The sequence below is a fragment of the Pleurodeles waltl genome, chromosome 4_2, assembly GCF_031143425.1.
Source record: "Pleurodeles waltl isolate 20211129_DDA chromosome 4_2, aPleWal1.hap1.20221129, whole genome shotgun sequence".
Classification (NCBI taxonomy): Eukaryota; Metazoa; Chordata; class Amphibia; order Caudata; family Salamandridae; genus Pleurodeles; species Pleurodeles waltl.
The window spans coordinates 330,929,156-330,952,510 of record NC_090443.1 but is presented as its reverse complement, the minus strand read 5'-3'; the positions used below and the strand labels follow the sequence as shown (position 1 = coordinate 330,952,510).

Below are 23,355 nucleotides of genomic sequence, written 5' to 3'. Positions count from 1 at the left end.
GCAAACACAACCTACTAACAAAGAACCAAGGCCAGGTACTTCATCTGGAACCAGCCTCTTTCCAACTGCACGCATGGCTCCAGAGTTCCATGAGTTCCATGAGTTCCAGGGCATAAACAATGATCAAGAATGCAGAGTAATTCTTTCTAGAACACTGGCTGAGAGTACAAACAAGACTTACAGGCTCCAGTGGCGAAGATTTTGTATTTGGTGCCAGCAAAACAATGTGCATCCGTTAGAGGCTCTACCAGAGCAAATTATATCATACCTCCTTGCTCTATCCAAGACTAGGCTCGGACATGCCTCAGTTAAGGTCCATCTGGCAGCAATATCCTCTTACAGACATTCTACAAATGCACCCTCGCTAGGTTCATCCAAGCTCATAAAACAATTTATGAAAGGATTGTTTCGCACCTTTCCTCCGGTGCAACCACCTTCTCCTCAATGGCATCTAATCATTGTCCTTTCACAATTAATGAAAGCGCCGTTCGAGCCCATACACAGAGCAGACCTGAAGTATCTCTCACATGGAAGGTGGCAACTCTCCTTGCACTTACTTCCACTAGGATAGTCAGTGAGATACAGACATTTACCCCAAGGAGCCCTTTCTCACTTTCTCAAATGACTTTGTTCATCTCAGAACAAACCCAATAAATAATCCTAAGGTGCCTTCATCTTTTCACCTAAACGAACCTGTGATATTGAGAACTTTCTTCCCAAACCCATCGACTGTGGCAAAAAAAAAAAACTCTCCACACACTGGATATCAAACAATGTTTGAAATTCTACCTCCAGGGTACTAAACAATTCCTTAGGCACAGACCAACTACTAGTTTCTTACGCCCAAGATCGTCAGGGTACAGGAGTCATAAAAGCAACAACAGCCTGATGGATTGGATCCACTATTCATTTTTGTCATACAAAGGTTGGGAAACCACTAACCAACTGACCTAAAGCACACTCTACAAGAGCAATCTGAACATAAGTTGCTCTGATTCAAGGCATCGCCTTAGACAAGATATGCCAAGTTGCAACATGGAAGACTACACATTCTTTCGTGCAGCATTACTGTTTGGAATCGGCAAAATGCACGGATTCAGTTGTGGGACAGGCTGTTCTACAGCATCTATTTCATTAAGGTGAGCCTCATTGGAATTTAACTTACCATTGTTGCTGGCTTTTATAATTCCGTATATATTTATGTGTTTAATTTGATATATAATTGCTTCTAATCACTATGTATTGCCTGACTTTGTGTGTGTGTGCGTATAATATATTTATATTTATGCTCACACGCACCATCACTTATGGGCATAACAGATATTTGGAGTACTGCTGGCTATTCAGATTCAAGCATGTGAATTTATGAAAGATCCAATACTGGATAAGAAAACAAGTTACTTACCTGTAACTAAAGTTATCCAGTATTGGTATATTTCATTAATTCACATGCGACCCACCCTCCTCCCTTGTGAGGCTCACCTTCCTTTGCAGTATATATATTCTTCGAGCTCATGCTAGAAAATCTGATGGAAGGAGCCTCTTTTGGGAATTTTCTAGAGGGTGCTGGCGCCTTATTGGTCATAGGTCAAGTTTGGTTCTTTTTTCAAAAGGACATGGATAGGCTATATGTTTAGGTTTGCTAGCATTACAGCCTATGGTTATTCTTACTTACTGCTTTTCTAAAGTACTGTGGGACTCCCACTTCGACAACGGGGATGATTCAAGCATGTACATTTATGAAATATACCAATAATGGATTACTGTAGTTACAGGTAAATAACTTGTTTTCATACTGCCCATAGCAGACAATGGTGCAGCAAAGGCGCTCCGAGACAAGCCAAGCATGACACTGACTGCATAAGAATAAAAGACCTAATGGGTGCAAGGGGAGGAAGGCTGGGGTTATTCACATGTACCATTTGACCTCACCGTAGGATTTTGTTATGCCGGAAGCTCTCCAGTTGGCCAGTATCCACTGCTACGTGCGCCAAAGACCAGGTGGGGTGGCTCCTAATGCAGTCTGTTAGCTGCTGGATGACATCCACATTCAGTCCCTGACGTACACTTTCATAGAATGGGCGAAGCTTCTGTGAGAACTCATCAAACCGCTGGATGGCTTCGGCTTCCGTCTCTAACTGGAATATTCTGGGAGAAAGAAGGCAGTATGATAAAGCAATCCTGAGACGCCAGTCCCAGTCACTTACCATGCTTAAGATTATGTCTGGGTGCCAGTGATGGTAAGGCTGGAAAGCACTAAAACTAACACTGGGCCCTGTGAAGGAGGCGCAAGTGAAAGCTTTTAAACTGATGCCTTGCCGTGAAGACAGGGAGTGCTGCTGGCATGCATCGGCCCTCAAAGAAGTGGCAGGCAAGCACTGTTCCAATAGTGGCACATGTAGACTGGTTCAAAATCTGCTACTGAAAGAAGCCCCATTGGAAAGATGAACCAATTATTATAATAAAGTGGCAGGTTCTGAAGAATAAAAATAAAGTCCACTATCAGCACACCAGCCTTTTTTTCCTTGCAATCTGATAAATACTTACCAGAAATAAATAATGGCCGGGACAAACAGAACACTACCCAAGCTTACGGCAACACTCTAATACTAGTATCAGTGACATCAATGACCTGGAAGTAGAATACACTCTCCTTTTGCTATTGCTTATCTAAAGAGGAGCATTACAGTGAAAATATATCTTTCTATTGAGATGAATTTGTAGCACAAAGAAAGCAAGGGCTACAATTAAGAAACATGCATAAACCACACTTACTCACTTAAGCAAATAGTCCCATTAGGAATTAGAATTACCTTTTTTATTGAAACAATTATTAACTTGGTTTGGAGTTTGTTAAGCTGCTGGTAAGTGAAAGGAAATATTGGGACAAAGTCTAAGAAGTCTTATCACATACCAACAACTTCACAAAGTCACTGAGCAACTCAGCAGTGACACTAAAGCAGTTTTCATTTCCCATGGACAGTAAGGAAAAACATGAATATTGCAGATTCAAAATGCCTCTCATAATTTCCAACCAGGAGGGTTCCTGTGGTGAATTATTACTGACATCTGTTCACCAGCTTTATCTGAGTTATCAGATCAGGAAGTCTCTGCAATGTATTCTTTTTCTGAATAGCAACAAAGCAGAGGCACTGAAGATTTCTAAACGACCTCTGTGGGGAAGGCCACAGATCTTTCCTGCTTCATTCACCAATATCAAAAGTCTAGACTGGTGCTCAGTGTTTAACAAAGGCTATACTTTGTCGAAAATCAGCAACGTAAAACTCTCAGAATGGCAAACATAGGAGGAACCACAAATGGTAGACTCTATTCCACACAGCAAATATTTTACAATGTGTGCATGTTGGATACACAATTAGATCTCATTGCATCATCCATCTGTTATGTGAATACTCTTGCAACATATACATACTGTTAGAAATGGGGTCTCTAGTTGGCAGTCGGTTTGCACCCTGTCCAAGTAGGAACCCTCACTCTAGTCAGGATAAGGGAGATAACCGCTCAGATAACCCCTGCTCACCCCCTTGGTAGCTTGGCATGAGCAGTCAGGCTTATCCCAGAAGCAATGTGTAAAGCATATGCACATAACACACAGAAATAAGTGAAAACACTACAAAAGGACACCACACCAGTTTTAGAAAAATAGCCAATATTTATCTATATAAAACAAGAACAAATACGATAAAAAAAATCCAACATACAGTAATAAAAATATGAATACTGCATGATGTACTCAACAATACAGTTCCTTGAGGTCGATAACTCCACCTGGGGGTTATCACGGCGTTGTGAACAACAAAACCAAAAGTTCAGGCTGGCCTCGGCGTCGCGGGTCAGCTGCGGTGTCGGGAAGACCCACAAACAGTACCTTGGATTCGCAGGGCGCCGTGATCCTCGTGGTGAGCAGCGTCAGTTCCTGAGTCGGTGCAGGAGTTGTCGGGCCCTTGAAGTCACGCACCTCGGGGATCGAACTCCGGGCTGATGAAATCAGGTGCGCTGGCGGGGATGGCGTCGGGCTGCGACGTGCGGTGCCCACAGGTCACGGTGCAGGCAACAGCTCCGTGAAGGCGTCCAGCGGCGTCGGTGAGACCAGGACTGCGGTGTGAAGCGGGCGGTGCAATGCGCGGTGTCCACAGGTCACGGTGCAGGCAGCGGCGGCGTCGTTGCGGAAGCGCTGCCGTCTGTTCGCCCAAGCCAGCGGTGCGGGACGGGACGGTGCTTCGTGATCCTCACGAGCGGTGTCCACAGGCCACGGTGCAGGCAAGGATGCCTGGTGACAACACTGGAGCCGATGGTGCTGGCGTCGGTGGACCGGGGCTGCGGGACGGTGCTTCGTGCTCCTCACGAGCGGTGTCCACAGGCCACGGTGCAGGCAGCGCCGCCGGTGTCAGCAGGAGCAACGTCGTCAGGGATGCCCAGGCTGCGGTGTGAGCAGGTGACGCCGGAGTGCAGGGCCAACATGTCACGGTGCGAGCAGCAGCTCGGTGAAGTCGTCAGATGACTGCGTTGGTGAGACCAGGGTCGCAGTGCGAAGCGGGGCAATGCGACTCCGTGCGACGTCTGCAGGTCACGGTGCAGGCCAGTGGTGTCGGTGCCGGCATCGCAGTGGTTTCTCCTCTTGGACAGCACATAACACACAGTTCCCGGTGCTGCAGGTCGAGGAGACTGAAGTCTTTGGTGTCCATGAGACTTCCAACAGGAGGCAAGCTCTACTCCACGCCCTTGGAGAATCTTCTCAAGCAGGACACACAGCAAAGTTCACCCTTTGCACTCTTTTCAGGCAGAAGCAGCAATTGCAGGCAAGTCCAGCAAAGCAACACAGCAAAAGGACAGTACTCCTCCTTCAGCTCTTCTCCTGGGCAGAGGTTCCTCTTGATTCCCGAAAGATTCTAAAAGTCTGGGGTTTTGGGTCTGCTTCTTATACCCAGTACTGCCTTTGAAGTTTGCAAACTTCAAAGCAAAGTCTCAAGTGTTTGCAAGATCCTTCCTTGTCCAGGCCAGGCCCCAGACACTCACCAGGGGGTGAGAGACGGCATTGTGTGAGGGCAAGCACAGCCCTTTCAGGTGTGAGTGACCACTCCTCCCGTCCCCTCCAGCACAGATGGCTAATAAAGATATGCAGGCTACACCCCAGCCCCCTTTGTGTCACTGTCTAGAGGAGAGGTGTGAACAGCCCAACTGTCAAACTGACCCAGACAGGGAATCCACAAACAGGCAGAGTCACAGAATGGATTAAGCAAGAAAATGCCTACTTTCTAAAAGTGGCATTTTCAAACGCACAATCTTAAAATCAACTTTACTAAAAGATGTATTTTTAAATTGTGAGCTCAGAGACCCCAAACTCCACATGTCCATCTGCTCCCAAAGGGAATCTACACTTTAATCAGATTTAAAGGTAGCCCCCATGTTAACCTATGAGAGGAACAGGCCTTGCAACGGTAAAAAACGAATTTAGCAATATTTCACTGTCAGGACAAATAAAACACATTACTATATGTCCTACCTTAACCATACACTGCACCCTGCCCTTAGGGCTACCTAGGGCCTACCTTAGGGGTGCCTTACATGTAAGAAAAGGGAAGGTTTAGGCCTGGCAAGTGGGTACACTTGCCAAGTCGAAGTTACAATCAAAACCACACACACAGACACTGCAGTGGCAGGTCTGAGACATGATTACAGAGCTACTTATGTGGGTGGCACAACCAGTGCTGCAGGCCCACTAGTAGCATTTGATTTACAGGCCCTGGGCACCTCTAGTGCACTTTACTAGGGACTTACCAGTAAATCAAATATGCCAATCATGGATAAATCAATCAACAGTACAATTTCTTTAGGGAGCAGTTGCACTTTAGCACTGATTAGCAGTGGTAAATTGTGCAGAGACAATAAACCAGCAAAAACAGACCTGAAAAAATAGGAGGAAGAAGGCAAAAAGTTTGGGGATAACCCTGCAAAAAGGGCCATTTCCAACACATATGTATATCACTGCCCTAACCATTTTGCACTGTGCAATGTTACAAATTACTAAAATAAGTAAAATGGTTTAGTGTTTGGCAATTCAACAATATGTGATGTGTGACAAAGTAATAACATGTTTCAGTTCTGCAGAATCTTCTTCAGGACTCAGCCTTATAGCAACTAGAAAGACAGATCTCTTTACGTATATAATACTACTGTAAGTAAAGCTGGATTGGAGGGGGAGGGAATGATAAATAATAAGTTTTGTTTTACCCTAAAACCAAACAAGAAAATACAAACATTTGACTCTTAAAAAGATGTCACTTTTCTGATTCACAGAAAGTGAGTAAAATATATTGTTTCACAGGGCTATGTGGGTTTCCTATACTTTCTACAGGGAAGAAGTATAATAGGCAGTTAAGCATGCATTCACTTGCAAACCAAGACATTCAGAGCTCTAGCTATTGTGTCTGCCCAGTCCTAATTGAGATGCACTGGATACAGTGCTGTCTCTTTTTAAATGAAACACAGAAGAGGAAAGCCTTGCACGAAAAGATATTCTGTTTTCATTTCTACATTTTCTTAACTGAGTAAATGCAGGCCTGCATCATCTGACAAAAAGGCAGTAGATTTGATAAGTTACTTTGTCATTTCTCCAATGTTTTGTCACTTTTGGAAGTTTATTGCATTTCTAAAAGTCAAATATGGGACCCGCTAAGTGTCTGACCCTACTTTAGGGATTTGCACTTAGGCTGTAAAGCATGCATGTCAACTCAGTAGCACCAGGCCTCACCAGTCATTTTTGCATCTGTTATTACATCAATTTGAAGCTCTGGCTTCAAAAACATTTTATAGGTATGAGAAAACGGAAGAACAATTTAAGAATAACTAGTGACAAGTGTAAGTTAAAATAAAGGAAAAATGGTTTGCACCCTTTTCCCCAAAATGTGACTATATACAAATGGATCCATTTGACAAGCACAGCATATGAGGTTGCTATGCTAAAGGGTTGTTGTTAGGGTCTAAAATGGAGCATTTCAAAACATATTTCCTTATTATTTCACTAAATAAAATAAAGGTTGTGTTCAGTCCTAAAGAGGACAGCCTAAAGTTTCCTTCATACATCTTAACATTTCTAATAGCGTCCAGAATTCTTATTGATATGCACCAGCAAGGACAGAGACATTAATCTGACAAACAAACAGGACATGTCTTCTTTCCAAAACTTTTCACAAGCACAAATATTTGAGTGAGAGTGCAACTCAGTAGGCTGCTAATGTCCAAAGAGTGGAATCCTGAAGGGCAGTACCCTACCAACAACGTTCATGTTTGCGAAGGCCTTGAAGAAAATATGTCAGTTTTTCTTAAAAACCTCAATAATATGAGTTCAGAGTCACTCCTTTCCCACTTAAGAAAATTATATGATCCTTGGCATTCTGCTTTGTGTCCTTGTATGTAGGATACATATGTTTGATTAATTGTGCAGTGTGCCATTTATGATAAAATACAGAAAGAGTGAAGAAAGTGTTAGTGAAAAGAACAAACAAAACACAAGAGGATTTGCAAGGAGGAAGGCAGTGGGATCCATACATGTGTTTTGCAACTCTTTTACTGCACCAAGGGTCTAAGGGCTTTATTTTTCTATGACCACAGTTTCCCATAAAAGTATTTCTTGTTTGCGACTGTGAGACAGTACAGTGACTACTAATTTGTTTTTCATGAGATAAAATGAAGGAGTCTCAAATTTTTACAAAGTACCGGGCTGCCTGTGGTTTTAACAGAATCACATTCTCACAGTTGACAGTTCTAATACACTCCAATGAATTTTTCCATTCTGTTATCTATTTCAATCAAGAGGCTCCTCGGGTTTCCTCCTAAAAAACGGGAGCCTTGATTTTTATCAAACACCAACGATGGAGGCAGCACCCCACCTTTATCCAACGATTGTATCACAAATCAGACTGAGCTGTAAGTTGTCCACAAAAAGGTTTATGCTGGGGCATCTTGTATTTTACTTCCAAATACTTTGATGAGGGCAGTTCAGAGGGAAGTCATGAACAAGGGACAATAACAACCGAACTGTTGAAACTGGTGCCTGGCAGCAAGGGGGGAATTGCCGGGCCCTGTTGTTGGTTTGAAAATGTCATTGAACTGTATTTAAAAAAAAAAAGATCAAGGGACAATGAACTGTATCATCAAAGACGACTTCTTACTGAGAAAGGCTTATCTGAAGTTGAAGGAGCCAACCTTGAAAGTAGATGACAAGAAGCAGGCTTTTAAGGAAGGAGCATTTTAAAAGTCTCCTTTGCTTTGATACAAAAGAGTGAAAACTTCTTGTACGATCTGAGCGCTGGGGAGTCTGTGTCTGTGCCAAACTTATACCTCTTGAGGGGCGGGGATAGCAGGAAGTCTCCTACCCACAAAGTAACATACCTAGAACCAACAAAATGTCTGCTACTGGACAAACAAAACAAAAGAATGGCCTCAGCCCCAAATCTGGATAGGAACCCAAACGTTCAATGTAAAAGGGATTTATCCTCCCCCACGGGGTGTCAAATAATTGTGCCGGTAACACAGAAAAGAAAAAAGATTCATCAAAATCATCTTTAAAACCGCCAATATTTATTGTCTCTTATACAAGATGTAAAACCACGTCAGGTGGTATGAACATTTTAGAATGATTGGATAAATTGTGAAGACAAGCATCTGAAATCACTGCTACCTAAACAAGCAACAGTTTTTTTCAGCCTCCTTTTCTTTTTGATTGAGAGCTGCTAAAATAAAGAGCGAAACAATGCTCTCTACACAGGCTTTAGTACCAAAATTGAAAGCCCTTTAAAATTTTGGAGGTTTGTTTGCTTCCCCACTGAGGTGCAACTTAAGTTTCAAGCACACACATTATCCATGTACAGGGTCTGGGACTCAAGCTTGACCTCTAAAGGGATATGATGAAAAACCTACTGACCCCAGTGGGTGACTTGGCTCTGGGGCCTTGATCAAGCTCTGATGCTGTGAGCTTGCTCAGTAGAGTTTCAAGGTTGAACCCTTGTCTGTGGGGCCTTTCAAAATGGGTCTGACTTGAAATAGTCATCTAGTACCACAATATTACATGCCTTGTGGCTTGATAATTGCCCTCCGAGAGGCACTTGCAGAGGAATGCACCCAAAAAGTGTTTCTCTTAAACTAGTGGGAGGGGGTTCCAAAACTGTGGATGTCAGTACAGACAGGCCCTAGAGACTCAATGACAGTGCTTGTGCTGAACCACTTAACCTAAATGTGATAGCTCCCATTCAGTTACATAGTACTGAGACTTTTCATTACTGCTCCTGACATCAACAGGAGGCAGTTCCTCGGCATATTCCAGGGAAATCTAGCACACACGATAAAGGAACATACTGAATGTAGGTTGCAAAGGCAAATAGGTTTTGTGAAGGTCAGTCTGCTTTCTGCACATGATGCACTGCTTGACGCCTCTCTAAGTGAGGAAGGTAAGCTAACACATAAAACACCTCTCCTTTCAGAAAAAAAAAAAGATTCTAAAAACAGGATCGAAGCTCCAGTGAGGCTAATCAAGCCTGGAGAAAAATAAAAAACAGGAACTAGATGCCTTTTGACACATATGGGATGGAGAAGGCTTATGTACATGGACAGACACCCACACTTTGAGAGCTCCAAAACTTTTAAAGTGACAGCATTCTTTTGAGAGAGATTTTCACAATCCTAATCATACACAAGTTACAGGGCTTAGGGAGCGTTGGGTTCCTACCTACTGTTCTACCAAAATCCATTAAAGGGTTATTTGTATAATAAGAGACATATCACCTACCAAAATGTAGCACACTTCATCATTGGTTTCTCACCTCATTCAAGCAACTAAATACCACTCAACTGGGCTCAACCAAAAGGTGGGGAGACCAATTCACTGGTGGAGCTGGATTTGTAAAACATATTTTGGAAAATTACATTTTAAAAGTTACCTCTGCCTTGCCTGAAGTCCCAGGAAGCTAGATCTGAATTTTGCTCTCTCCCTTGTGCCAGTAAGTAATTAGCATTTCAATGGGTGTGAATGAAGTGTGAACTTGCTACCTGGACAGGGACAGAAAGAAGGTCCTGGATGAAGGGAGGTGGTGTTGTGCCGTTGACGGATTAGAGTGTGGGCTGGGCCAGACAACTTGGTTAACTTCAAAGAGGCCTACGGTGTTACAAGCAGATTTAGCTATTACCCAAGGCCTGCACCCTTCTGTTGTGCCTTCAGCTGACCGGACTCATCCCAGTGGGTCACTTGTTGACATGACAGTGCCAGAACCTGCTCGAGAGTCAAGGTCTGCTCGACAGGTCTGCTGTTTTTTTTTTTTTTATACATGACATAGGGGACACTCTTCAGAGAATGGAAACAGAATGCCAAAACAATGTGTGTGTGTCCACTGTCTGGTTGCAGAAAGCTCAGCTCTGTCCTACCAAACTTCTGTATGTGAGTTTATCAAAGATACAAGAACCGCCTAAAACTGGATTCTGGTGTTAGATGTGGGAGAACACTATGATTACCATAGTGCACTACCCACACATGCACAGCCTGCCCTCAGAGCCCAAGTTTAGTGTGGCCAAAAACTTTGACCATCTTGAAAATGCCAAAAAAGGGTAGGGTTAGCCCTGAGAACCATTACCACATTGGTTGGGGCACCACCAAGTCATTCCCACCCACTAACTCGACCCAGGCAAAAATGTGGCATCTTCAAGCACCCACGTCAGAATACTCATGGACCTATGGAAGATCAGAAGAGAACTGAACCTGCTGTCTGAGGCCCAGGGAGAGCCTGGGAGACTGGACCTGCTCTCCCCTCTTGTACCAAGGACAAAGAAGGGGACTCCAAAGGTACTAAGACTGACCTCCTATTAAAGATACAAGGACACAACAAACTACAAGAGACATTTTCTTGCAGCTGCCAAGCTGACCAGTGGTAACTGGACCTGGACTCGACCTTCCTGTGGGCCTCTGACTGATACCCTGTGAGTGTGAGTCTACTGAGGTCCTGGGGTGGAGGCCTTTAGAAGTGTACTCCTGTGGTGGATGGAGAGTTACAGGACTAAAGTCAGAAGATAAAATCTTTGATCCTGGTTAGTATATTTGACCTGCACGCCAACACAGTCAGCGCCAAGTTGCACCTATGTCCTGTTTTACAGTGACCATTGACTATCATTGATACCTTGTGCATCTTGGCGCTATTTCTACTTAAACATTTAAAAATTAATATCTCTGGATGCCCTTGTTGGATTTTTGTCATGTTGGTCTCATTTTGTTTACAAACTTTTACTCTACTTTCCCAAGTCATTTTGGGGCTTTAATTCTTTTGCATTCTGACTTTATTACTCTTTTAGTATTACATAAATACTTTACACATTAGTTCTAAGTCAAGACTTTCTGCTTTGTGCCGTAGTTACCAGGGGGTTAATTCTGGTTTATTTAGTGAAGTTACTGGTTCAACGTGACAAGGATTGTGATTATTACTTGAGGTGGGTATTTACCCCCTCAACTAATAACTCAATTACAGTAGCCAATCAGAAATAGCTTGGTCGGTGTATTTTCTTTAATTCTAGATTTAGCCTTCACAATCCTTTTAGGAATTAAAAGAGAATACAGAATGAAAAGCCTGTGATACACATGAAAGACGGAAGAGAAGCAGGTGTCACTTACCGAAAAGCATTCTGCGGGTGCTGGGGGCTGACTAGGAGGCAATCCCAGGATCGGGCACTTGTGTTGCGGTAAAGGACGATCCGCCCATCCTCCTTACATGGTGAGAAGGAGGCATACTCTGTCAGGGACACTTCCCGTACCCGGTAGGGGTTGGAGAAAAGGTTGCTGACACTGCTCAGTTTACTGACCAGCTGTCCAAAAAACTGCATTGCCACAAGACCTGGAGACAAAGAGAAAGCATAAAAGGTACAGTAGCAGCAGGGAAGCTAATGAATGTGAAAGAAGCTTCCACTACTTTGGTCATCAAAGTTTCAGGTGCAAAAGCAAAGGTATCGTGAACAAAATCAAGGACCTCCTCGGACTAAACTGTTGCACAGGTGTCACTTGCCACTTTCATCACTACTCTAAAGAGAAGTCAACCAACATGTTAAGTCATAGTGCAAGGAATAACCATCACATCACTCATCAACACAGGGACCTCTCTTGAATGTGATGAACTGTGGCTATTACATCAACCAAAGCCCGAAGCTGATGCCTGCTAACACATAAATCTTGCCTAAGCCAGCACGTTCAGCACAAAACTCAACTATGGCAAAATACCCTTCCCACAAAGTTCCTAATGATCAACTTGGGGGTGGAACACCCTGATCAGCTGCACAACTGTCAAAGAAATGGAGTTGATATAATTCACCCATAGGATTCATTCCCAAGAAATCAACCAGTAATTGAAAGACTTCAACCAACAGTTCTGAGGGCCTGGTTGCCTGAAACCACCACCTTTTAAGCTGCACATAGTCATGGCAGTCAATCAGGTGGCTCTTCGACACAGAGTATAGTTTCACTTCCAACAGCTGGTCGAAGAGAAGCTAGAGAATCTTGAGAAACTGTAGGAAGTCTGCAGCAAACTTAGTATCATGGATGGGCCCATCCCCCGCTGGGACGACTGTCTTCTAGTTCTTCAATCACTTCAACTCTGTTTGGTTCATCTGGCACACCAAGGTGCAGCAAAGACTGAAGGCATATTGAGGGAGAGGATCTAATTCCCAGAGATGAAAACATACTGGACCAAGTAGTAGGGGAAGGCAATTGGCCTCAAGAATATGAAAAGGTTAGCCCCCACAATCACTGAAGATGGATGCAAAGCGGCATGGCAAGAAAGTCTGACTTTGGGATGCTTCCAGACAGCCAACACTTGCTGGTTATGACAGAAGTGTGTATAAAGTTCTCCGTCGTGGAGGTTTTGCTGTCAACAGTATTCTAATACAGAGACCCCAAAATGTTTTTTGTTTTTTTTAAAGATCAAAAGCATGTTTAAACTGTTTGCCATCATTAAAACTGACAATGGCCCATCCTTCCTAAAGCGGCGTTTCAGAACTACATCAAGACCCCAAGCATACATCATTGGAGGATCACCTCACGGTGGCCTCACGTCGGCCTCATGTCAGTGGACAGGTAGAATGGATGATGGGAACTCTTATTAAGACTTTAGGATAAGCGAGGAGAAAAGCGAGGAGGTGAAAATGGTGATTCACAATATCTTACAGACGTATTACAATGCACCTCACTGGAAACCTCTCTGCACTTCAGTAGTCATGATGTTTGGCCACCCTAGGATACCAGCCAGTGGAACCCAACAGGTACTTGGAGCCCCCTGACCCAGTTCTCCGCCAGCAAAGAAGAAAAGAACACAAGGATGCAGCTATCAGAGCAAGAACTAAAGACAGATCTGCACTGATCAAAAATCACCACACAGGTAGTAAGTGCAAACTAAACTGCCATTTGAGTGCAAGCCATGGGCTACAGATGGTTAGAAAGCCAGCATTACTGCTCAGAGGAGGAGTGTGGTAGTAACAAAGACCTTCTTGTTTTTTCAATAAGTGGCAAAGGCCGATCAGTGATCAGACTCAAGAATACAACAACGCAATACAGCCACAGAATGAGTGCGTGGGAAGACTGGTCTACCCCTGTATTGGTGGTATGTTCCCCAAGTCCTACCAGCTGATCTGTAGCACTAGCAAGACCACTGCTACCTGAACACCTGCGACACAAACAGGCAAACCTCCTAGGTAGAGTAAAGGCCAATAACACCTTCCGTCAAAGCCGCAACCATCCCAAAGGCTGCATGTCTAAGCCTGGTAACCCGAACTAGGGACAAGTGATGATGTCACTTTGTATACGTTTTACCTTGTTTAAAAGCTATGTTGTAGAGCAGTGGTTCCCAACCTGTGGTCCGGGGACCCCTGGGGGTCCGCAAAGCCTCCTCAGGGGGTCCGCGACTGCTTACAAAATGAAATAATATTTAACAGTTTAGATCCCCAGCTTTCAGTAATGACTTAGTGGGGAGTTAGTGGGGGCTGCTATCTAGACCAAGCCTTTGTGTTAAGTGATGCTTCTCACAGCAAGAAGCATTGGGGCTGTCCACAAGCAGGAGTTTTGTCATATGCTCACAATAAAGTGTGAGCTATATGTCAAAATAAAATAACACAAAACAAAATAAAATGGACGGACGGAGTGTTGAAACTCTTCAAACACTCACCCCTAGTCACGGATGTGGGTTTAACACAACATTATTTTGCTTGCCACGTCATCAAGTTCGAACCCAGGTTTATACTAATCAGTTTTGACTGCTTCCAATGGGAGCAGTCCAGCTCGAACTGCCAAGCCAGGTCCTCCCTGGACAGGATTCAAGCATCCTGGGACCGGTTTCAGAATATCACCCTTCATCAGCCAGGCTAGCTTGAATCCAATGGCGCAGCAAGCAAGGGATTCACTTCTGGGCATACCCTAGTCACATAAGGCACACAAGGCAATATCACAAAATAAAATGATGGACGGAGTGATGAAACTTTTCAAACACTCGCCCCAGTCACATATCTGGGTTTAATCCATCGTTATTTTGCTTGCCACGTCATCAAGTTCAGACCCAGCTATATGCTAATCAGTTTTGACTCTGCTTCCAATGGGAGCAGTCCAGCCTGAACTGCCAAGCCAGGTCCTCCCTGAACAGGATTCAAGCATCTTGGGACCAGTTTCAGGGTATCACCCTTCATCAGCCAGGCTAGCTTGAATCCAATGGTGCAGCAAGCAAGGGATTCACGTCTGGGCATACCCAAGCTACTTAAGGCACACAAGGCAATATCACAACATAAAATGATGGCCAAACTGGGGTGGCATGGTGAGCAAAAGAACAATAGATTAAACCCAGATCTGTGACTGAGGGTGAGTTGTTGAAAACTTTCAGCACTCCGTCCATCATCCTTTTGTGTTGCTAAAGTTGCCTTAAGTGGGAAGCGTATGCCCAGATGTGGGTCCCGTGCTCACTATGCCACTGGATTCAAGCTAGCCTGGCTGATGAAGGGTGATACCCTGAAACTGGTCCCAGGATGGTTGTTTCCGGTCCAGGGAATACCTGGCCTTGCATTTCAGCCTGGACTGTTCCCATAGGGAGCAAGGTCAAGACTGATTTGTATATGGCTGTGGCCAAACTGGGGTGGCATGGTGAGCAAAAGAACAATGGATTAGACCCAGATCTGTGATGGGCGGTGAGTGGTTGAAAAGTTTCAGCACTCCGTCCATCATCGTTTTGTGTTGCTAAATTTGCCCTAGGTGATGTGTAGTCATTTTAGCTATAATTTTCTACACGTTATTTTAGCAAACTAGGCCTGCCACTGTGCACTGTAACCTAGATATGTCTTATTTTAGCTTTGTTATAATATTTTAATAGTATGCACATTTGCGGTCTTGTTTTATTTTCTCTATATAGCTGTTCTTTGCCTAGGTCAGCACTGCGTTCTTAGACATTTCTTTCACTCTATGCTTTTCTCAAGGCTACAGTGAGATAGGTGGTCGGCAAAAGTGGTACGCTTTGTCTCCAATGTTCACAGAAACATACACATTCTTACATGGGAATCCTTTCTTGGAACATCAGTTGTTTTATTATAAAAACACTACTTTGACCCTTGTAGGTTAAAGGGATATTCCAGCCAGATGACCACAACTGTACGCTGATTGTTTCGCTGCAGTTGCTTATGTAGACTACAGGCCTCTTGCTCAGGTATGAGGGATGATGTCTTCCCAGGGGGAACCTGAAGGACAGAATTAGAACTTAACATGCTGTGCTGTAACATAGCCTAAGTGGGAACTATCTCTACAAACTCTAGTGACAGTATGGTAGCGTTATTCTTGTGTTTTACTCTCCTTGTCACTATTTTAATACTATTGTGCCTCATCCTCCTAGTTACTGCAAATACATGCCTTATTATCTAAGATGCAGTTACTTCAATAAAACCTTATTGAGCTATACTCCGCCTCTGATTGCATATGAGAGACTAATGCAACTAACAGAAACGGATGAGATCCGAGTGACCACGATTCCCCCGAGGAGTCCTTTATGGCAGACGCCCGGTTGCCCTAATCATCCCTGTTCTTCGGTGGAGATGTGGCACTGCTAGGTAGCCAGAAAAAAACCTGAATTAGACGGACAGGTCTCACATGGGGTAGGATCAGACTCCGTCCCCGCAGTACAGGTGATTCTGCCGCCCGAATCCAGTAGTCTCATTCAGATAATGAGAACCTACGAGACATGGCGCTGCCAACGTTTGGCCAGGCACTAACTTTCAGGTCCTCCTGAATCTGTCTCACTGCATGCAAAGACACCTCAGTACTATTTACGGAGACGTCTGTGGAATTGAGGATTTTTCCTCCTCAGCTAAGTAGGGAATACCTAACTAACGCTATAGGTTGTTCAAGCTTGAACTCTAAAAGGATAATCCCCATTTGGTGTGCTTATCTCTGAACAGAATTTACCATTTACTATGGCAAACCCGCAACAGGTAGCAATTGCGGTCAATATGCAACCACCCCTTACCGCACATTTATTGACACATTGCCTAACAGCCCAGGGGGGTCCAGTTACATTTGTTGTTGAGACTCTTCCAGCCTACAGAATAGAAATTTTCTAATCTTGGATCACATTTCCAGCAGCAGATGGGAACACAAATACATTTCACCACTATACACCTGCAAACATACCAGCACAATATAGAGCATATGCATATTTAGAAATACCTCTATCTTATCAAGATCATATTAATTGGCTTGATGGCACCCTACCACACACAGTCCTACATGTTAGGTTAGGTCCTCTAAGCAATGATGGTTCTACCTAGCCTTTATTGGCCACATATACATTGCACCCTGATGCAGCAACCTTGACAGTAGCTGAGGTTTGCTGCTTTTATGCTGAACTTACTGCGATATACAGACTATTAATACAGTTTGTAATGCAAACATTAAATACAAACCCAGCACGTGCTGCCCCAGCGCAACCACATGCAGCAACACCAGGCATTAATCCTGCGATTTTACATCCGATCATGGGTAAGGTACCCGCCAAACGGGAAGAGATTTAGTTTTGGTTAGCTCAAAAAATAAATGCACTGGAAGCAGTATTTCCCCACACGGGACCCCAGGATAAGCACAGAATATGAACTATTTGCTTGCCATTTGGGATGGTTCCCACATTAGATAACTGCAATACTTGGGGCACGATATTTGCCACGCTCTATACTACCGCACACAGTACACCAACACCTGCCAATCTTCCGGAAGTGTTAAAACAAATTCAAGATGAATACGGGGCTGCCCCGGCCCTAGACTTGGGGATATAACTTATGGGTAATTTTGCCACTGTATCTTCAATTATATTAGTAACCTTAAAGGGGAAGCAGGTGCACTAGCAGTGCGTATTTTGGCTCTGGGACGTTCCTCCACAGGATCAAGAACGTGAGCTGCCAAAGATTATCGCAGCGACCTACTCTAGTATTGGTCAACATAGTCTGGGGGGCCAGGCCAATGAAACCACAGTTTCAGGGTAAATCTAATGAAGATTCTACCAAGCAAGCACCTGAGGGTTCTAAAAAAACACTGGGATAAAAAAAAAAAACACCTAAAAAAGAAAAGGGAGAATCCCCGCACTCAGATACCCCTCAGAATAGATATAATCTCAGAAATAGGGATAATATAAAAACACCCGACAGATATCAATATACTGATACACGCCAATCTCGTTCCTTTAAGGACTCGCCGAAAAAACGCAGTGAGAGAGGTGGGCGGTCAGAGCGAATAACTGAGTATGTAAAACCGAGACAGGAATCACAACGCTCAATTGAAGTTTCTTTTAAAAAAATAGAGAAACTTCCCCAGCACAAACCCCAATTTAAAAAGAAAAAAGTGGCAGCAGTTGCGATTCGTCATGCCACTCAAGAAGACGGGTCTATTGAAGGACAAGACAAGGGTACTAGTTCTGCTAGACAGCGCAGCAGAGGTCACAATAGTTCGCCGGAATCTTCAAGAGCATCTGGAAAGCAACTGATGGCTTCTTACAAGCTGAAACTGCGGACATGCGGGTTTCCACGCCGGACAGGGTGTACAAAGTAACGATACAGTTCGAAGGAGAAATTGAACGCACAATAGGCGCAATCTTTTGGGACTGAGTCGTTAACATTTATGATATTTCACTGTCCGAAAAGGATTGGCCACCTGAATTTGTCCGTACTTGCCCATATAGGGAAGAGGTTATCAAACCTTCTTTTTCGCCCCTTGTTCCCGATGAGCTCGTCGAATCCTACGCCATTGATTGGGCATTGGCATAGGCACCAACGTTACATCGCAACCACGTAGGATGGGATAAAGACTCCCCCTATTGTGTAATTCCAATTAAAAATCAACCCCAACCTCAACCTCAACCCCAGGACCCAATAAAACATGATGCTAAAGCACCTGTGAGGGAAATCCTCACACAACTAGAGTACCGGGGTAATCGAACCCTGTGTCTCACCAATGAATAATCCTCTATTCCCTGTAGCTAAATCGGACCATTCATACAAAATAGTCTTATATTAGACACTTAAACAGTCATACATGCACATATGCTATACAAAACTCTCATAGCACAGCACTTATGAACAACATAGTGCGCAAAAAAAATAAATAAAAAAATGGCTATTTCCAATGGCTTCTTCTGCCAAAATGTAGCACCTGAGAGTAGAGACTTAACAAGTTTCAGCACACTCAGCTCCCAGAAAAAATTCTGTTGTTTACCACAGGGGTACAAGAACAACCCGGGACAGTTCGCGGCTCGTGTAACTTCAGTATTGCACAACATTGACCCTGAAGCATTGTCCTATGTAGATATCTATCTATCTCACGGATGATGAATTACTGCAACATCTAAGACAGGTAAGCCCACATTGTTGTGGAATTTACCGAATTCGGCTAGAAATCCAATGTCAAAAAAACAAAAATAGCCCTCCTTAGTGTCCTGTTTCTGGGATACAAATTATCAAGTGAAGGAAAGAGCCTAGTGCCACGATTCTTAGAAAAATCTGCATAGTTACAAGCTCCAAATACCATTAAAAAACTCCAATCACTATTGGGTTTTCTAAAGTTTGGCAGAGCATACATTCCAGATTACTCATCACGCATAAAATCCATATATGACTTAATACGTCCTGACTTTCCCAGTAAATTCTGGACAGTCGAACACACACACATTCTCAGAGCATTGCAAAAAGACATGCTTGCAGCACAACACCTACACACAAGGGAAAATTAAAAACATCTGGTGATCAGAGTAATTGGTGGTACCATTGGTTTCACATATGTAACATTCAATGAGGGTGAGACAGTGCGTACAAATCACATTTGTAGACAGCAGCATAACAGCGTTTTGTTCCCACTGAGAACATTCTCACTGCGGCTCAGATGGCTATCATTAAAGAAAGACCACTAGCACAGGGAAAACGCAATATTGTTGTATCCCCAATCCCAGCCCTCGAGGCTGTTACCAAAGCCAGTATTCCAAAAGCTAAACCATTACATCCACATTGGATACAATTGGCAACGTCTTTGACAGCCACTGATGTTGACTATATTTTTTACCCAAAGTTACAAACTCAAGAATGTTTGCAATATGAACTAGAATACCCAGTTCCAGCAAATACATTGCCTATTTATCAATATCAAAGAGTCATGTACACCGATGGCTCAGCACAACCTGCAATAGGCACAAAGCATCAATACTCTGCTGCTTGCACAGTCGTAAGCAGCTATATGGAGGGTAGTAAATTCTATCCACAACATACCTTTACGCAAACCCTGGGGATTGTAATGAACAACTAGCAGAGATAAAGGCTCTGGTGATGGCACTGGAACATACAGATCTTGACCAGCTAACACTGATTGTCTGTGATTCGTACTATTGCGTCCAGTCCGTCGATGAATATCTGCATTATTGGCACCGAAATGAGTTCAGAGATTCCAAAGGTAACACCATCAAACACAGACTTCTGTGGGAGAAAGTAGCGGATCTGAAGGAAACTACCAAATGTTCATGTTGTACATACACTTGGACACCAGCGCGTTAATATACACGTTGCTGGACATGCACTGGCTGATGAAGCAGCCAAATCAGCAGTAGCTACGGCTTTTGTTGCTGCAGTAACTCGTTCTAGAACAAAACTGGACGATGAAATACTGGCTGCCGTGCAAGCCTCGGCTGATGGCACACCTTTACATAAAGGATATCCCATTAAATATTCCTAGAGGATGGGAGGCTTCTCAGACGCAGAAGTAAAAATACCAGGCATGGGAGTTCAAGTAATTCCCAATAAAGATCTAAGACCAGAGTTGATCAAATCAGTGCATAGGGAGTTGCTCCTGCCCATGCTGGTGTGGCAGCTACAATATCAATATTGCAGGCTTGTTATTGGTGGCCAGGTCTATATAAGCAGACCAAGCAGGATGTTCTTTGTTGTGATATATGCCAACAAATTAAGGGACCCACCGTCAAACACCCCTCCTAATTTCTAACAAACCACTACAATGTGTGTACTTGGGCCACTGTGGTCCCCTGACTCCTGACACTGCATACAAATATATCTCAGTCGCTATTGACTCCTGCTCCAGATTCCTATGGGTGTGGCCACAACGCTCGGCTGACTCTCAGACTGTTATTAAAGATTTGCAAGTCTTTATCAGCACATATGCAGTTGCGGCTTTCCACTCCGACCAGGGCCCTGCTTTTGCCTCAAGGGCATTCAGGGACGCCATGGTTTCGTTAGGGGTCCAACTCCATTACTCGTCTCCATTTCATCCCTAGGGAAATAGTGTTGTGGAGCGAAGAAATTGAGATTTAAAGCAATCCTTAACAGCCCAAGTATCAGGTACAGGTCATCATTGGCTTAATCATCTGTGTGGAGTCCAGAGAGCACTTAATAATCTCCCTAGAAGATCCATAGGGGGGGGGGGGGGGGGGGGGGGATTGTACTTCATACAAGTGTCTGTTTGGAACTTGAATGTATGTTCCAGATCTGGATGGTCCTGGCATGGAGGCAGCAAAAGCATCCTTTGACATTGAGGAACGTGTCACTGTCTTGCAAGAATTACAACAGTTCTGTGACGACAACGCTTCTGCCAGTGCTGCCTCCTTAGGAATTAAGGATGTACCAATAATATCTAGCAGCTGGATTCCAAAGGTTAGGGATCTAGTACGTGAAAAAGTTGCTGTGAAAAAGGTGTTCGGTCCTTCCTATCGTGCACCTGTTCCAGTCCCAGGAATACACAGTACCAGAACTATTGTTCTACCACCGCTGCCTGGCTCTAAAGAAAACCCCTTTGTCTCCATCGACAATGTGAAGTTACACCATGTGGCCGATCCTGCACAGCAGACCAAGAGGAACAACCAGTAGTACTCGAATCTCTCTCACTACTGGTCAAGATGCCCCTTTACAAATTTTAAGCAGCTACGCTGACACCTCTCCGAGCTTGGGGAGGGTGGAAATTGATCTTGCATTAGTTCCACTACCATCTATTGCAACAGGGAATACAGAAATATTTGATTTGACCTCTACACAAACAGATGGCGTCATTTACAGTGAACCACCGCAGGAGACTTCTACCAGTCCTCCTCCTTCAAATACGGCTCCAGGTTTTGCACAAACTGCTTCTTGATACTTTGCCAACATTTATGACACCTTTTCTGACTCATCTGCCTCTTCTGCATCCAAACTGCCAAATACACGTAAGCTGATAAATTGGCTTCAAACAAATTACTTTATTTTCCCATGGAACTATCTGTGGCTTTCCTAGACTGTAATAGCTTTCCTCCTTTGGAATGGCTTTTTTATTACTTTCCTTCTACTGATACATGGTCATTACCTTCCTGACTGATCAACAGCTGAACTGGTGGAAGAGGTCCTAAAACCCAATTTTTCTTCTCACAGGGTCCGCAGAGACTTGTCTTTTGTGAACATTTCCGCCATACCAATTCCTGATGGGATTGTTTGGGATAAAGTCACATTTGATATATACGGCCCGACGTAGATCATTCAAATATTATATGTGTTAAAACTTTCTATGAATGATTTAATAATACCCGGAGTTGTTTCTGATGGCTGGGATGTGAAAACAGTTGATTCTATGATGACTGAGTTGCAGTATTTTACTGTATTTGATAGTGAGGATATTTATCAATCCAAAGACAAATATGGAGACATGTTCTGCTACAATTATTATGGACACCATTTCATTCACAGAGCCAGTACCCCAAAAACTATTTTTAATTACACACAATTGGAACATTGTCCAACTCCACCACAAGGGAGTTCTAAAACATATTCAGAAAAAACATTCTGGGCACAAAGTTAAAAATGCTGAGTCATATTAATTTCAAATTGCCATTGATGGAAAATGAACATATATTATTGACAGATACAAAATTCATTTATTCTGATTCCTTTGTTTCCCGGTGGCTATAGAAGGCTATGAGTATTGGTTGAAGTTGATTGACTTAAACAGTGTGTGGGGAACAAAAAAATGGCAAATAAGGGGAAAGGAAGCTTTGTGTAGAGCATGCCTGATAACTGTTCAAATGACATTTTTTAATGAAACTGTACAACAGACATGATGTTTAGGCTTAGCAAAAATTAAGGATTTGAATGTGCCCAGAATTCCTGCCCCTGCAAAATTTTACAAATAGCAAAAGTATATAAATGCAACTGAAGATCAGCTCCATGAATGGGTCCAAAACAGCATGTTTAATGCATCACGTTCACGTCCTGGTGGGTGGTTATTGCGGCCAATAGATACCAATGGGTGTCAAACATTTTGTAAACTCCACAGGGTTTAGAACAAGTAGGCCTGACAGTTGCTATGTGTCATCTGAACACGCAGGTATAGTGACAGCTTACAGTGTAGGGAAACTATGCCAGCAATGGTTGAAGAGTTCGTCACTAGATGCTGTTAGAGAACACCTCAGTCTCCTGTCTAATAACACTGATTTATAGGATTTCCGGTTAGGTCCCAGAAAACAATGCAGAAAACGCTTCTCATATGCAGTCTATAATGAAACCTGGAAGCTTTCTCAACAAGAAGCTCCCGCCGAGTTAAGGCAAATAGATCAGGAAAATTTACAGAAGGCATTAGCTGTTGTAGATAATGGGATTAACACCCTGCAGACCAAATATACACCTTAAACAACATGGTTTCCTCTGCAATAGACATAGTACATAGCGGCATGTCCAATTTACACCATGGACACTACAAACAGGTTGGATACTACAAACACTGAAGGCAGGTTGCGTTCCCTGGCAACACTTTAGTGTGAGGGACATATTTTCTACATT

At 43.5% G+C, this 23,355-nt stretch overlaps 1 protein-coding gene across 4 annotated transcripts in view; it reads right to left on the bottom strand.

The window, feature by feature from the left end:
• Positions 1 to 23,355, bottom strand: part of PLA2G6 (phospholipase A2 group VI) — a 317,414-nt gene that overhangs the window by 268,464 nt on the left and 25,595 nt on the right. For all 4 annotated transcript variants that reach the window (XM_069231334.1, XM_069231337.1, XM_069231335.1 and 1 more), the window contains exons 2-3: positions 11,672 to 11,891; positions 1,933 to 2,148 (exon numbers count right to left, since the gene is read on the bottom strand). In XM_069231334.1, the coding sequence (XP_069087435.1) occupies positions 1,933 to 2,148; positions 11,672 to 11,880 (425 nt within the window). In that variant the 5' untranslated portion in view covers positions 11,881 to 11,891. The remainder of the gene's footprint in view (positions 1 to 1,932; positions 2,149 to 11,671; positions 11,892 to 23,355) is intronic.